Here is a 16,051-nt window from a genome sequence, read left to right on the forward strand (position 1 = left end):
AAGCTGTAAATTGTCGCAAAGCCGGGACTACACCACGAAATAGTTCTTTTGTCCATTTGGTGGAATTGGAAAGGGATCATTTTCTACGAGCTCCTTCCCAAGTGAAACAATAAATTCTACGAAATACTGTCATTCACTGAATCAATTGAAAGCTGCCATAGGGGAAAAAAAACCCAGCCAAAATGAATGAATAGACGAGGCGTTGTTTTTCATCATGACAACGCGAGATCACATATTGCATTTTTCGTAAGAGAGAAGCTCTTACAGTTCGATTGGGATGTTTTACGGCATCCTGCCTATTCTCCAGATCTCGCTCCATCTGATTATTACTTCTTTCTGTCCTTAAAAAATTGTCTTCGCGATAAGCGCTTTAAATCCATTAACGAAATAAAAGTGAACCTCGAGGATTATTTCTTTTTCAAAACACAACAATTTCGGGAAGAAGGCATAATGAGGCTTCCTGAGAGATGGAAGAAGGTAAGAGAGCAAAAGGGTTTCTTATATAACAAAATAAATAATATCTTAAACAGTAAATATTGTGTATTCATTTCATATTAGAAATAGGTAACAAACTCATGGGATACTCTAATATACTCATTGACATTATTTAGTTCTTGATTTCATGGCACTTGCACTTACAATATATGTGCATTTTTTTGTTAAGAATTGATCACTTTTATTTTGATATTTACCACCTTTGGTGATTTCCTGGTTTGCCGAGATCAATGCTCGCTGAAATTTCCAATTAAATAATTCATTAACTTGATTTTTTAATAGCTTCTTCTGCAAAATATTTCTTAGGCTTCTCATTTTGATTTTTAGGATTCTCATTTTTGACACTGACACACTCGCTTGCACAACCCCCTTTTACGCGGGGGGGGGGGCAGCTCTTTCACACACCTCACAGACAGAGCACAGAGTAGAGAACAACCATGCCCGAACCAGAACTCAAACCCGGGAACCAAGTTGTAAAGTTCTGAATATCGCTATTTTAGGCAAATGAACAATTTTATAATTTTAGACTAGTCAATCAACTTTGGAGAAAACTCTGATTGGCGCATCTCCGATGAGATTTTTAACGGAATGGATTAAAATCGCATGTTTTTATAATAATCAAATCTTCACAACTCGCTCAGTTTTAGACGTAATAGATTGGGCCTCCCTTTTTGTTTAAAATGCTAAGAACATTTTATTCAATATGATTTATCGGATCATAAAAATATGAAATTCCATATTCATCAGAACATTCATTCATTCAAACTGCATAAAATAGTATTCTTTACTTCATTTATACCATTTTTACTAATAATACTAACTGTGACTAGGTGTGAAGATTCTTTTAGAGTGAACATCCTGAATATATGTTAATCATGTATACCTTAAAAATTGCATAATTACTGAATAAATAATATAAATGTTTTAAAAGTTCATAGAAACTTTTGACTTGCACTTATCTTTCTTGAAAATATCATGTTCCATGTTTATTTCATTTCATATAGAGACATGCTTAAAATTACATTTCTCTAGCTTTAAATTACAGTATGAGTTAACTTAATCTTTTAGCTTGAGTTACTATCAGGGAGATGACAACACATTGATGACAGCTAATTTTTCCCATGTACACGCCATAATGTGCTCATGATGCAGGATAAACTTTATTTTTAGTTTGTGGAAATAAATTTTTAAAAAATAGGCTTAAAATATTTCTTTTAAAAAATTGATTAAAAAAGAATTAAAATTAATAAATAAATTAATGAAGAATCTTTCCAAAACACAATACAAGAATCCCTTCAACAGTAATGGAATGATATACTAAGTAGAAGAATTAAATGACGATCAAAATATTACGTTTTGGAAGTTTAGAGACTGGCAGAAATTAGAAACGAAAAGGGAATGAAAAATTTTACTATTGTAATTCTAATATGTCCACAACTGTCCATAACGATTGATACGCCTTTCCCTTCTTACGTATGGGAAAGGTTAATGAATTCGAAACCTGAATGTCAACTGATATTTCAAAGTAATTTTAAAAACTGTGTTTGTTTTCATGATTTATTGTAGACTGCTTACCATTCTATGGATATATATCTCTCTAAATATTTGATTTTAGATGTACTGAAGCTTAAGCGTATAGCAATATTCATCTAAAATTTGATTAAATATTCAGAACAGCCATTTCTCCCTTAAACTAATGATAGAAGAAAAGTAAAAATGCATAAAAAAAAAAATAACTGTTCAATAGCTGTGCCATAGAAATGAACCGAAAATAAAAGCCAAATAGCTCATAGAACATTCATAATTCTAAATAATGCATAGTATACGATGGCGATTTCGAAAACATTCTAATGGAAAAACTAACACAATATTTAAATTTCCCTTAAAACAAATAATAGTGTTCCCAATTAACCCTATTTGACCTTGGCAATACTTTTCATGATAAATTATGAAACTTATCGAGAAAAACTAAAAAACAAATTAATTAATTAATAGGCGCTTGTTTAGCAATTCATTTGCTCTAAATATTAGGAGATTGTCCTGACTATTTAAAGCGGTTAAACTGATCGATCTTCATTTACCATTTTGTCATTTTTTGTGTGTGCAGTGAAGATATCAAAGAGAAACTGAAATGAGCAACAACGACAACTTGAATGAGAATCCAGTAAGTTTATACATGTTGAGATGCTCTTTATTATTCTCAACGTAGAATATAATCCATTTAATATTTCATTAAATCAATTCTTAAAGAGTCAGTTCACCAAGGTAACTTAATTTTCAACTTCAAGGAAGTACAAGTAACTTTTACTTATTCAAGAAATAATTAACGCTATTGCATGCCATCGTAAAATTATAAGTATTTTATAACGTAGAGCAGATATCAGAACTTTTAAGCGTTCAAGAACAAGCTGCAAAACAGTTTTGAACCGCGCAACACTTCCAAAAACTTTGGTTGATTTTGTTTTTAGTTTTCTACTTCAGTTGGATTTTTTTTCTTTTAAATTAATTTTTAAATTTTAAATTTTTGACACTGAATAGATTTGGAACTTATTGTCTTTTCTTTCATGCCTTTAATATCTAGTAATCAAAATTGTAAAATTCATTTCAAATACAAAATTTCTTTTCCTAGAGTCAATTTTAAGGAGTAAAATAAAAATGCAACTTTATCAAAATGTGCATTCCCACAAACAAACTACGCACAATGCATTCGTACATTCGTTCCGCTGTACGTTGCATTGTATATTATCGTTGTCTAGCTTTAGCTTACTTATATTTATATTCCGTATCGAAGTATCATGAAGATTGTTATATGCATATAATCACTGCGCTTAATTTAGTTAATTAAATTTACGTTCCACTTCAAGACAAAAAATAGATTATTATGTAAGTTATCCTGTGATTACTATCCATTAAAACAATTTTACATTTTTTTCTTTATAATAATTTCGGTTTATATACACATATATATAGTTTCTTATTTTCTTCAATCAATTCTTATAATTATTCATATAACTAAGCTTGATACTCATTATTTGATTTGCATATCCTGCTAAAAATTGCTTTTGAATAGTTATCGTCATGTTTTAAAGCAGAAGTTTACAATCAATTTATTCAAAACTTTTGAATTGGTTCTTTAATTGATATTATAAATTAACTTATATGTAAATGTCGTCTGTATGCTTTTGAAATTTCTGTTCATCTTTTTAATTACTTTCAAAAAACATTTACTGGCATCAAAGAGAGATCAATTTCAGTTGATAATGAAAATATAATTATTGAACAGAGCTTTTATAATGCAGCTATTTTCAATAGCTATCACACGCCGACAAAACTCTTATTATATCGTAGAATTATCATGCATTCAGGTTTAATAAATAAATAAAAAGTAATTGAATGAGAATAGAATTTGAATGAACGAATGGTGCGTTTATCCATTTTATAAATTATTTCCAGCAGACAAATTGAAGACTTTGTGCCGAAAATTGAAGCCGTATTTCTTTTGTTGAAAATGTATACATTTATTATTTACTACTCTATTGTATGCAGAAAATACTCTGAAATTAATTTTGCAATCCATGAATTATAAACAGAAAATTTCCCCATTAAAATCCCTATAAAGAAAGAATTTGAAACACGGACAGCGACAGTTCTTTTTGTTCACAATGAAGCGGATCTTTTTGTTGTTGAATAAATCTCGTGTAAAAGGGGAAAGTCCGAGATTTCTGATATGCTATCCGGTTGTGTGTCTTGCGTCGTTCCTTTAATATTTTAACACTTTATTCATTGAAAACTCCTTAGCAAAGTCGAACATTTTAATGCAGTCGCATGAAACAGTGAATATTGCTCACCTCTCTCCTCAATTTGTCTGAACAAGATGACTTAAAGTTTGCTGGCAGCCACACGCAACACTTTGATGAAGCTACAGTACAAATAAAAGGAAATTATTACAACTGAAGCAATTTACGATTCCTTTTCCGAACGATTTCACCACCTTGCTGAAAGAAAGCCTACATCTACTTAGAATATAGCATATACTACATATACAGAATATAAAAATATTGAAGAATGAAAATCCTATACCATATTAATTTTTATTTCATGGTATTTCTTCATTCCACGGTATATCTTCAAAAATAATTTATGTCATGAATCTCTCAGCCTGAAAAATATACTTTTTCAAAATGGTTTTCTCAGTTTCAGCCTCCGACTCCTTTTGGACCACCAAAGGCGAGTGTGTAAGTATTTTATTCAGAGAAATTCTTTCCATTTCATTCATCGCGAAAATATTTTGAAATAGACGAAATCATCCCTTCTCGTATCATAGTTTAATTTTTTTATATGAAACTGGCTTTCATAATAGGTATCCTGCAAAATTAAAACCATTTTTAGAAGAGGAGAAAATATAATTGTACTGACAATTAGGGTTGGGCGATTACCGAACTTTATCATCGCGATATATCGTCCAGCACATATCAATATTTTTTTCGATGTATCTTGACATTATTTATTTATAGCTATTATAAATAGCATCTCTTAACCTACTGACTGATTAGAATGACTCCAAATGAAAGAAAGTTTCATTTTATTTAATAAAAATATTCGCATTCTTTTCATTAAAAATAGTTAGAAAATAATTGCGTTAAAACCCCTTTAATAAAGTGTGTCAATGAAAAAGCAAAGTCTGCATGTTACAATTTATCATATTGGGTTTTTCAATAATTAAATAATTTTTAAAATTTTACCTTTTTTCTGCTTTCGAAAAAGAACTTTCTTTCATTCTTCATAAAAAGGAAAAGAAAAACGACATAAAAATACCTTTAACAAGAAATGAAACCCGATTTCGAAATTTGATGTCTTGGAAAAACTAATTTTGTAACTTAAAATTAATTTTGAAGCATAAATTTTTATTGTTAATAGTATTATTGGCAGATTTAATTTAAATATGTACTAGAATTTTAATAATATGCATATTAGATAGATAAATATTTATCGCTCAATTTACTATTTCAAAATTCAAAAAGAGATACAAAGTAATAATTCCGAAATGAATGAAAAACATTAATAACAAATATTATCGAGAAAAATTTATGGACGAATGATGTAATACATTAAAATAACTAGAAAAGTACTTGAACATGATCAAATAAAAGAAAAATATGCCTTTGTATATTACCATTAATATAAACTCAATGAAAAAATAATCAAAATTCAAGTACAACGATATGTTTCTGAATATTAAAATTCTAGCTAATTCATCTATTATTTCTAATTATTCTGTCAAAACTTTGGCGTATTATGAAATTCGAAATAAAATAAAAAATAAAATATCAAAAATTAAAATGAAGGTGGAAAAATGGGGAAAAAAAAAAGATTATATAAAAAAAACAGGTAAAAGATTGAAAAATTACCATTTAAATATACTTAAAAAAGAAAAATAATAATTTTACACAAACTTTCTTGTATGAATTTATAGTCAATTGAATGCGAGAATTTTAAAATCAATTCAAAATACAGTATATTTGAAAAGAACATGAATATAAAAGGGAAAGAAAATAAAGTTCTTTTAACTGCGTGAAAAATTGAAAATAAAATAAAATAAAAACCGCAATATATAATCCAATCATATAGAGTGAAATAAATCGGAGAAATAAATTTATACATTAAAATTAATCTTTAACTTAAATAAAAATAAGATATTATAATAAAAGAATATATTCTGAAATTTGAAAACATCATTTTTTAAAGCTATAAAACAAGAAAAATTATGAATTTTGAAAATATAGAAGCACATACTATAGAAAAACCTTGGATTGAAAAGTTGAAAAAACACCAATACACTTTCTATTAATATACAAAATAGTATATTAATATTCAAATTCAGTCCTAAAATATTACACGACTGATTTTCAATAGTCACGAAAATTCGATCATTATCAAAATCTAATTCAGTAATTATCGAATCATCACCAAAATATATATCATTATAACAATGTAATATCTATTATCGAAATTCGATAAGTATTGAAAATTCGGTATGCATCGAAATTTAATAAGTATTGGAAGTTTGATCAAGACCTATCGAGCATATATTATGCAATCAATTTAGTTTCGAAAGGAGGAATTTCTAAGAGTCCTAATGGTCATCATTTTAGGAGGCATTGATTTCTTCTCCATTGTCCATTCTGATTGATTTCTTTTCCATTGTCCAAGGCGGAATGGAAGAGAATCTCATTCAGAAAAGGGTATTCATACAAAGTTTCATTTCGCATGTGCTGTAACCCTTTATGCAAAAATTCCATGTTATGACAAGTGCATAATATATGTTATATGTGTAGAAAGCATTTTAATGCAGATTATTAAGCTTTCGCATTGTAAGTTTGACTCGCATTAAAAACGCTGATACTAATCTCCCTTAAATGTATTTACTGTGAGGAGATCTGAAAGACTTCAAATGCTGTTGCCTTTTTACACCAGATTGTTTGAGATCAAATATAGTTTCATATTTATACTAAATTTTTAACATCAAAAAGAAACTGAAAATTTAAATTTCGCGCTGCTCCATTTATATTTATATATATCTGTAACATAGAATTTGAAAGTTTCCTGCTACACTCATTTTTTTCTCTTGGAAGAATCACTCTACATATCTCGGCTACATTTAGTTGTCAATAGTACATTCTTTTACAGTAAGATATAATATTTGTGTTCTTTACTAAAGCAAGTTTTATTTTAATTCTGTTTATTTAATAAGAATATTTATTGATTAAATAGCAACCTCTGTCCCTTGGCTGTCTAGAACAACAATACAAAGAAAAAAAAATGCCAAATTTGACAGTAAAAATGTTTTAAAAAATTATTATAGTAAATTAAAATCGGACCTTTAAAAAACATTAGATGAAAAATTAAAAAGAGACATGACTCGTTTAAAATTCAATTTAGAAAAAAAATTTAATTTTTAGCTTTACAGTGTATATACATAAGTACATTTTCGAAATATTTATAAGAATTAAACAAAAAAGTGCTTGGGAAATGATGACAATGTTCGAATTAAACATACTTGATCTGAATTTCAAATTTAAATTAATATATTTTTAATGAAAAAATAATTAATATCTCGCTTAATTGTTTTAATTAGACAGTAATTTCTTAATTGCATAAAAGCTGTAAGTTAAAAAAAATACATTTTAACATGAGCTGATAATGATATCGAAAAATCTATTTTTTTTTTAAAATATCGAATTTTTTCGAATCGAAAATCAGTACAACCCTACTGACAACCGAATACAACTAGGTTGAATAATTGAATTTATGTGAAACTAGATAAATAATATGTTTTAAAGCACATTAACGCTGAAATCGTGTATGTTCTAAAGGTATACCTTTTTGACAATATGATTTAACAACACACATTAAATGTCACATTTTCAGTTTCAGTATTTATCGCTGAAAAGAGCAGCTAAGACCGACAATCCTCAATAGTTTCAAGGCAAACTTTTAAAAAGGCTTCCAAATATTTCAAACCTTTCCCAGTCGGAGGGGTCTTTGCAAAGATTTAAAAAAAGCTTTAAACTGAGATTAATTCTATTTTTAGTTTGAAAGTGCTTAGTAATATTGCCAGTGCTGTAATTCATATTTTGCTAATATCTGCAAGAAATCGTATATTGATCGTACCAGTATTCTATGACGCCCACTTTTCGACGATTCTATATCATTAAGGGGAGAGAAAAGGAAGAATGAGCGCATTTCCAAAATTCTTTGTCATTGTTTGACCTTTGATTTTCGCCTATTAGATACCTTTTTTTTTTTCAATTTTTTTTCACGTGTATGTGAATGTCGTTTCTGATCTTATTATTTTAATTCAAGTCTGCGAGTAAGCTGAGTTTATTCTTTTGTTAAATGTAAACATCCCCTCCTTTCATCTTTCCTCTCAGCCCTATTTTGACGAATTAAACCCATCCTAACGCATGCGTGAAAGCGCGGAGGGTTTTAGAATCAATTGTTAAACACTAGCAATGATTGCATACACAAAATATACCATTTTGAAACCCGTACTAAAAGATTATTAGCTGATGCAGGCCGATTAATGAAATCGTGCCAGAATATGTGGCTATTCTTTTATTTTTTGGACAATTTACACGAAACTTCATGATTTAAAATATCATCAGGCTTGCAGATTGAAGCAGAAACCCTTGTATATGATGTAAAATTGGAAACTTCCATTAATTCACAATTTCTGAAATCAGATTGCCACCTGTCGGCGATGTCTGATTCGAAGAAAAGAATGAAAACGAAATCCTCTGTTGAATGCACAAATGAGAAGAATTCGCATAGGGTATTTCGTATTTAATCTTTTGAAGGAAGTTGGGACAGCCTCCGTTCCAATTTTTAAATTTAAAAATATAAACAAAAAATTAAACAGATATGTGAATAATAAATTTTTTAAAACAAATATGAGAATGTCTGCTATATTTTAAAAACTCATTAACCTCAACAAAATGAACCTCATCAGATCATTGATCACAGAAATAATAGTTGCTTGGTATTTTGAATATTTGAGGAGGGATGGGGAGAAAGCTCCAAGAATATTTGGGGGAATTTTTGGAAAAAATTAGTGATTTATCAACAGAGAATAATTCAGCTTTTTTTTCCCTTTCAAAATATGTTTTGATTGGGCTAACACGATCATTTCAAATACCTTGACATAATGATTAATGACAATAATAAACTCAGAGCAGAAATTGATAACAGAATGAAAATGGCTTATAAATGTTTTTTTCGACTGAAAAAACAACTAAGATCCAACTTAATCAGTTGAAAAACTATACTAAGAATTTATAACTCTTATTATGCCTGTTCTGCTCTATGCAAGTGACACTTGGACGCTCAGCGTTCTCTGAACACGTTCGAGAAAAAGATCCTTAGAACTATCTTAAGCCCAGTACTAGAGAGAGGATGTTGGAGAGAATTAGATTCAATTTTTAACTATACAGACTCTGTAGGCAAACACAGATAACACTGGTGATCCGGAGCAATAGGTCAAGATGGCTCGGCCATATCTGGAGATGTCCTGAAAACAGCGCCCTCACATATCCACTTTTAAAAATCCTATGGGATGCCGGGGCAGAGGAAGACCTCCAAATAGATGGCTGGATGATATGGAGAGAGACCTGAGTGTTCTGAGAATAAAGAACTGGAAGGGAGTTGCGGGGCATAGAAGACGCTGGGAAGCGCGTGTGGTTGAGGCAACCAAGGGTGCTCATGAAGCTGTGTTCATGAAGAAGAAGATAGAATACGTTATTGCTTTGTACGACGGAAAATTTTAGAATAATGAAATTTGCAGAATTATTTTATTGATCCTCAGAACTTCTGAATTCAGAATGTCAGCTACTGTCAATATCTGATTCAAATAAAAAGAAGAAAAATAATAAAATTTTCTCATGTTGTACTTTATTCTGAAGCGATAATAACATAATTGACTACAAAATTTACTTATTATTTCAGGTTAAGAACTCCCAAATTGTGTAAATGTGTATGGAATTGCAGTTGTGGAATCTGTATATTGTCAATTTTTATTCCAAAATGTAAATGTCTAATAATCAAAGACATCAAACATTATACTTCTTTTCAACTTATTTCATGCTGGAAAGATGGAATTTTGTAACTATTTCTCTCTTGACTTTTGCTAGAAGTTTGAAATTGTGTATATCTATGTATTCGTAATGACAATTTACTTAAATATTTGCAGAATTTAATTATTAGGATATCTATAATTGTAATTAAATTTTATTTTTATGTCAATTTAATTGCTTTTTAGAGAATTTATAAAAAAAGAATCCTTTTTTTTCAATATTTATTTTAATGAATTAGTATAAAAAATCATATAAGTATAAAAATACTAAAGTGAAGAAAATGGATAAATTACAAATATTTGAGATACTTAAATGCTGTAACAAAAGTATATTTTTAAAAACTTTTATACGCTTTTATTGTATCATTGATCTTTCAATAAATAAAGATTATTTTTGACACTATCAAAAGAAAGAATCTTGATTTTGATAAGGAATTTTTTCAACTTTTTTATTGTGTCATCTCATTTCGCTCCGAACCACTTATTTTACAAATGATAAAAATTTCTGAAGCAGTTATAAATCTATTACTTTCGAATTTATGGCTTTAAATGTACAAAAATTCAATTCAAAATTTTTTTAGCATTTTTGTCATGCTGCTACAAGAAATGAGAAGCATCGTAGCTTCACGAGAAAGATATGGACTTCAGTAGAAATTGCCCTTGAAGATCCAAAAAAAGACAAAAGTATTTCCAAATGTCAAATTGCTTGGAGAGCTTTCAAATGCGTCATCTTCATGACCTGCTTAGCCTATCTTCTCATACAAGCAGCTGAGTTCTACAAGCATTTCTACACCTACCCGACGAACATTAACATCCGTGTGGTATCCTCACCTAAGATAAAGTTACCAGCTGCCACCCTGTGCTACAGAAACAGGTGAGATTTTAATCAAGGTTTTTAATTAATTTGCAAAAGAAGAGTAGTTTCTGTTCTTCTTCCTTGTCAGGAAACCAGAATATTTTGAATGAAATAAAGAAATCCTAAAATAATTTCTATCACATATCTGCCTTCTATTTGCTAACCAGTAGAGTCAATGTTCATACAAAATGTAGGATTGAGGCATTCACATCTCATATAAAAATTTTAATAAAGCAACAGAATTCCATTCCAATCGCGAAACGACGAACTGAGTTGTTGTTTCTTATCTCCTCTTGGACTGAACTGCAATTCAAATCACGTCCAAGGGACCGGGGAAAGAGGGGTGCTGCAGCTTCTGAGGGTAAGGACCTAGGAACACCCGACGGCAGAAGTCTGACTTTAGCTCATAAGAAGATGACACTCACACTTGCACAATCTTTTGTTACGGGGGCCTTTTTCACACGCCTCATAGATAGAACACAGGGTAGAGAACACCCATCCCCGAACCCGGACTCAACCCTGGGACGCCCAGATCACAGGAAGACGCGCTACCCCTAGGCCAGGAAGCCGGCAAGAGCAGAGTAGCGTTAGTTATTTACATTAAAAATTCAGTCAGTCATTGTCCAATGAATTGGAAAGACTGGCTCCAAAGGATTATTACAAATTCATGGTAATCATAAACACAGAGTATCTCAATGCAACTGAATCAACTTGTTTTGTTTCTAATTTCTACTCTAATTGAGATATTTTAATAAAAGTTTCAACACAAGTACATTTTTTGAAATATTCATTCATTATACAGGAATGTATGGGAGCAAATCACACAAATAAGAGACAGAAAGAAAGACAAAACGTTTTATGATGGCGCCGTTGATAAGTGAAATGCTTACAAGAACTGCTCAAAATTTCGTTCACCAACAACGGCACATGCTTGACAGCGTCGGTGAAGTGATTGGTGTACACTGCCAATGATGTCAGGTATTTCATGCACATGTGCATCAGCTATTGAAATTTGAATAGCGAAATCCTCAGCTGAAGTCTCATAAACAAGATTCTTCAAATGTCCCAGAAAAGGTAATCGATGCTCGATAAATCAAAATATCAAGGTGGCCAAGGGACTGGCCCATCACGCCTAATCCATCGCGGCCCAAGAGTGGCATTCAGGTAATTGCGAACATCACTGCTGACGCTTTAAATTCGGTATCATGCTGTAACCACATTCGGTTACGACTATCTTGCAGCCATTCTGGCAATACCATTCCTAAACAATAAATGACTGTTTTAAATAAATGTCCCACTGTTGGAAGTTCCATAAAAATATCTTCACTAATGCAGAAATTAAACATCCTATTTCAGCTAAACTGACACACCCTGTATATATGACTAATGAAATGGGTTGTGAGCTGGATTTCCTATGTGAATATTTATATTATAGTATGAATGTTGTATTCTATTATGTCAATATTTATATTCTAACTTACCTCTAAGTTTATACCGTGAATTTGGAATCCCGTTAACCTTTTCTTAAACCAGGTTACAATACGTTTTCTGTAAGATATACATTCCAGAAGACATCGTATTATAGTTAAAACACACCAAAATTTAAAATTCTTCTAAACTTACAGAAGATTGTTGTCGGATTTGTCTTTAGAAGTTAGCAGTAGATTTTCTTTTAAAAAATAAACAGTCCAGGTGACAGAGCGTGAATATTGCTGACACGAATTGAATCATGTCATGATGACGAAGCGATTTTGTCATTGCCAAGATAAAAATACGGTGGTAAAAGGATGTAACGTACCCGTACTCCACCTCAAAGGAGAAAAGATCTTACGTTTGAAAGTGTAAAATAACGTGTTTTTTTTTTTCGTTTTTTTTTCTAAAACAGAATCTTTTATGAGATTTCGTTTTTGTGAAATATTTCAACATAAAACACAAATAATAATAAGAAAAGCATATAATTAGAAAATACAAAGAAAAAAAAACAACCCTTTAAAACTTTTTTTCGAAAAGCAAATTCAGCATTTATAAAAATTAAAAGCAATTAAATAAAAATGGTGATGGTGATGTAATTATTCAAGTTTAAGATTCTTCTTTTTTTTTTTCATATAGAAATATTCGTTAAGAATGTGAAAAAAAAAACCGGCAAGAAATTCTAAAATGCAGTTAAAAAAAATGCAGCTTCAAAAAATTAATTAAATTGAATTAAGTTAAAAAGATCGTTTGTGGGACTTTATGTTATAAAATTTAAGTTAACACTTGAGTTAAAAATAAATTCTTCACTTTGAATTAATTAAAATATGATGCATTAAAAAATCTTAAGTAATTTTTTGTGTCTAATCTAAACATATTCTTTTTTTAGAATTTCGGCTGACGCATTTTGCAAAATGTATCCCTCTTTATGTGAAAGTCCCAAAAATGCAAGAGAATATTGCGAAAAACATCCACAGTTCTGTCCGGAAAATATCTCTAGCTTAGTGGTAAGTTTCTTATGGATGCATTTAATTCTAGTTATAAATGACCATTTGTTTAATTATACAAATATAGCGTCGTAAATCTGCATTGTTTAAAACAGGGAATGTTATGATTTTGGATATAAATTGCCGACGAGGCAATGTTTTGGTGATTGATGTATAGATATTGGACGACATGGGAAAAGAAAAACAGGCAATAAACAAGGAATCATTACATTTTTTAAAAATGATATTTGTTGGTAAACAAAAAAAACATAAAAAAAAAGGCACGATTCTTGTATGCATAAGTAAACAAACAAGCAAAAATGTGATTTCTCTGATGAAACCGAGTTTGATTAACGGGTACGATTTTATCTGATCGAAAGCAACATCGCACATCATAAAGCAAGGAATCAAAAAGTGATACTCTGTCCTATTGTTTGACAACGAATTCTAAAACCCTCCGCGCTTTTGCGCATGCGTGAGGATGGATTTCATTCGTCAAAATAGGGGTGAGAGGAAAGATGAAAGGTGGGGATGTTTTCATTTTACAATGAAATAAACTCGGATAACTCGCAGACTGAATTAAAATAATTCGGTCAGAAACGACACGATACTCACATACACGTGGGAAAAAAATGAACAAAAAAGTATCCAATAGGGTGAAAATCAAGGTCAAAAAATGACGGAGAATTCCGGAAATGCGCTCATCCTTCAGCGTCTCTCCCCTTCATGAGATAGGATCGTCGAAAAGTCGTCTCAGAATACTGAATTGTAGTCTTATAGAAGAGAATTTTTCCAATTGCTGAATTGTTTCAGGGGCTGATAAGAGATTGACAACCCCTCTCCTCAGAATGTCAAATACATGTTCTAGTGGGTTCATATCTGGGAAGTACGCTGGGCATTCAAAGGATTTGGTGTCGAAAGGGAAATTATCCAAGGAAAATCGAAGCAGGATGTGGGCGCTACCATCAATGATAATGCATTCCTGATTCCTTCAGCCTAAATCCCCACAATTATTCTGAGAATTCTTATATCCCTGATGGTTAATGTTCCATTCCCGATTATGCACAGATCGGTGCGGCTATTGAAGGAAATTGTTGTTGTTACTTATGGCACTTATTTGATGCAATGATGTACCATCATATAACTCTGAAAAGAAAAGTTGACTCGGTTCTCGATAAAACAAAGACTTAGATGTCTCAATTCCTTATCTCAAAAGAGATCGGAGGGTCTTGATCTAATAATTTATGATCAAATTCTTTTTACAAATATAATTGATTTTTACCTAATTAGTTTAAAGTATCTCTTTCCCTAAATTAAATTGATTTCCAAATATGTTTTGATATATCGAAGAGGAAAAAATAATCCTTTAATGGCAGGCAGCACGTCCAGAATCTAAATCGAGAACAAGGCTGTAAAAGAATTTTTAATTTTAAACCATATAAAAAGTTATTATTAAATATTTTTATAGAATTTTTTTAAATTTCAGTTTTGAGATTCAGTAATATATTTTTATATGCAGCTAGCTTGATACAAATTCGTTTTTATATTTTGGAGCCAATTTCAAAAAGAAATCAAACTCTCTGCTGATAAATGTACATCTGAACATAATTTCTAAAATTTTTATATTTCTCATGCAACACTAATTACAGAAATAAATATCCAAAATTAATGATCTACTCTTTTTTTAAATTTTGTTTTTCTTTGAATTATTTTTAAAACGATATAATCAAATTTCTAGAATTATATTATTATTAACATCGAGATGTTCTGTTCTAAATTCGAAAAAATCTTTTGTTGCTAGTTTGTAAAAAGTGAGACGATAATTATCAAAAAAAAAATTAACTTATCATGAAAAATAAGGCTATTTAAAAAAATCTATTTTAAAAATAGCAAACATTTCTGGCGATTAATTTCAATGCAATTTCTGACTTACATATTTACAAATATTTTTATCTTTTGTGCTTTTTTTATAACTTTTAACATATTTTTTAACTAAAAAAAATCGAGTACAACAAATGAATTGAAATATAATTTCTTTACTCTCTAAACAAGATGTAGAACTTTTAGAAAGAGGTAGAATTTTACCATTCTTTCTGAACATGCGTTTAATACCGAGAATTATGAAATGGATTATTCTTTTCTAAAAACTTTCAGTTTGAATTCGTTCCGTTTCAGATTCCCAAGCATGGATACCACTCAACTTTCTCGATCGAAGTCGCACAAGTGTCTCAACAGCTACTATTTAACAGAAGTGACGACTTACCTTTCACTTTCTCCATCCCTCGGTATGACAAATAGCTCCATGGAGTTTTGCTACTCTTTTATTTCGTGGAAGCTTGCTGAAATTTGAAAAACCGAAATGTATATATGTATTTCTCATTTATGTCAGTGAAGGAGAAGGAATAAATTTTGGATTTTGTCCATATTTGAAGCGGCGGTGAGACAACAATTCTGATAGTTAAAAGGATTCAATATCAGAAATATTTTTAGCATTCATTTTCACACGAATTGATAAAAATGGGAAGATTTTTCTATGGCCTTCTACAAAATAAAGTTCTTCAAAATAAAAATGAAATATTAGTATTGACCATTGATTGACCAATGTCAATTTGATCA

The 16,051-nt window shown here is 30.2% G+C and overlaps 1 protein-coding gene across 1 annotated transcript; it reads left to right on the plus strand.

Annotated features, from left to right (window-relative positions):
• Nucleotides 1-2,585: 2,585 nt before the first annotated feature.
• Nucleotides 2,586-15,733, plus strand: LOC129975578 (uncharacterized). Its single transcript, XM_056088641.1, has 4 exons — nt 2,586-2,659; nt 10,705-10,997; nt 13,339-13,456; nt 15,611-15,733. The coding sequence occupies exons 1-4, from the start codon at nt 2,627-2,629 to the stop codon at nt 15,731-15,733; spliced, it is 567 nt and encodes a 188-aa protein (XP_055944616.1). The 5' UTR covers nt 2,586-2,626.
• The last annotated feature ends 318 nt before the right edge of the window (nt 15,734-16,051 follow it).

The sequence above is a fragment of the Argiope bruennichi genome, chromosome 7 (assembly GCF_947563725.1).
Source record: "Argiope bruennichi chromosome 7, qqArgBrue1.1, whole genome shotgun sequence".
In the NCBI taxonomy this organism is placed as follows: Eukaryota; Metazoa; Arthropoda; class Arachnida; order Araneae; family Araneidae; genus Argiope; species Argiope bruennichi.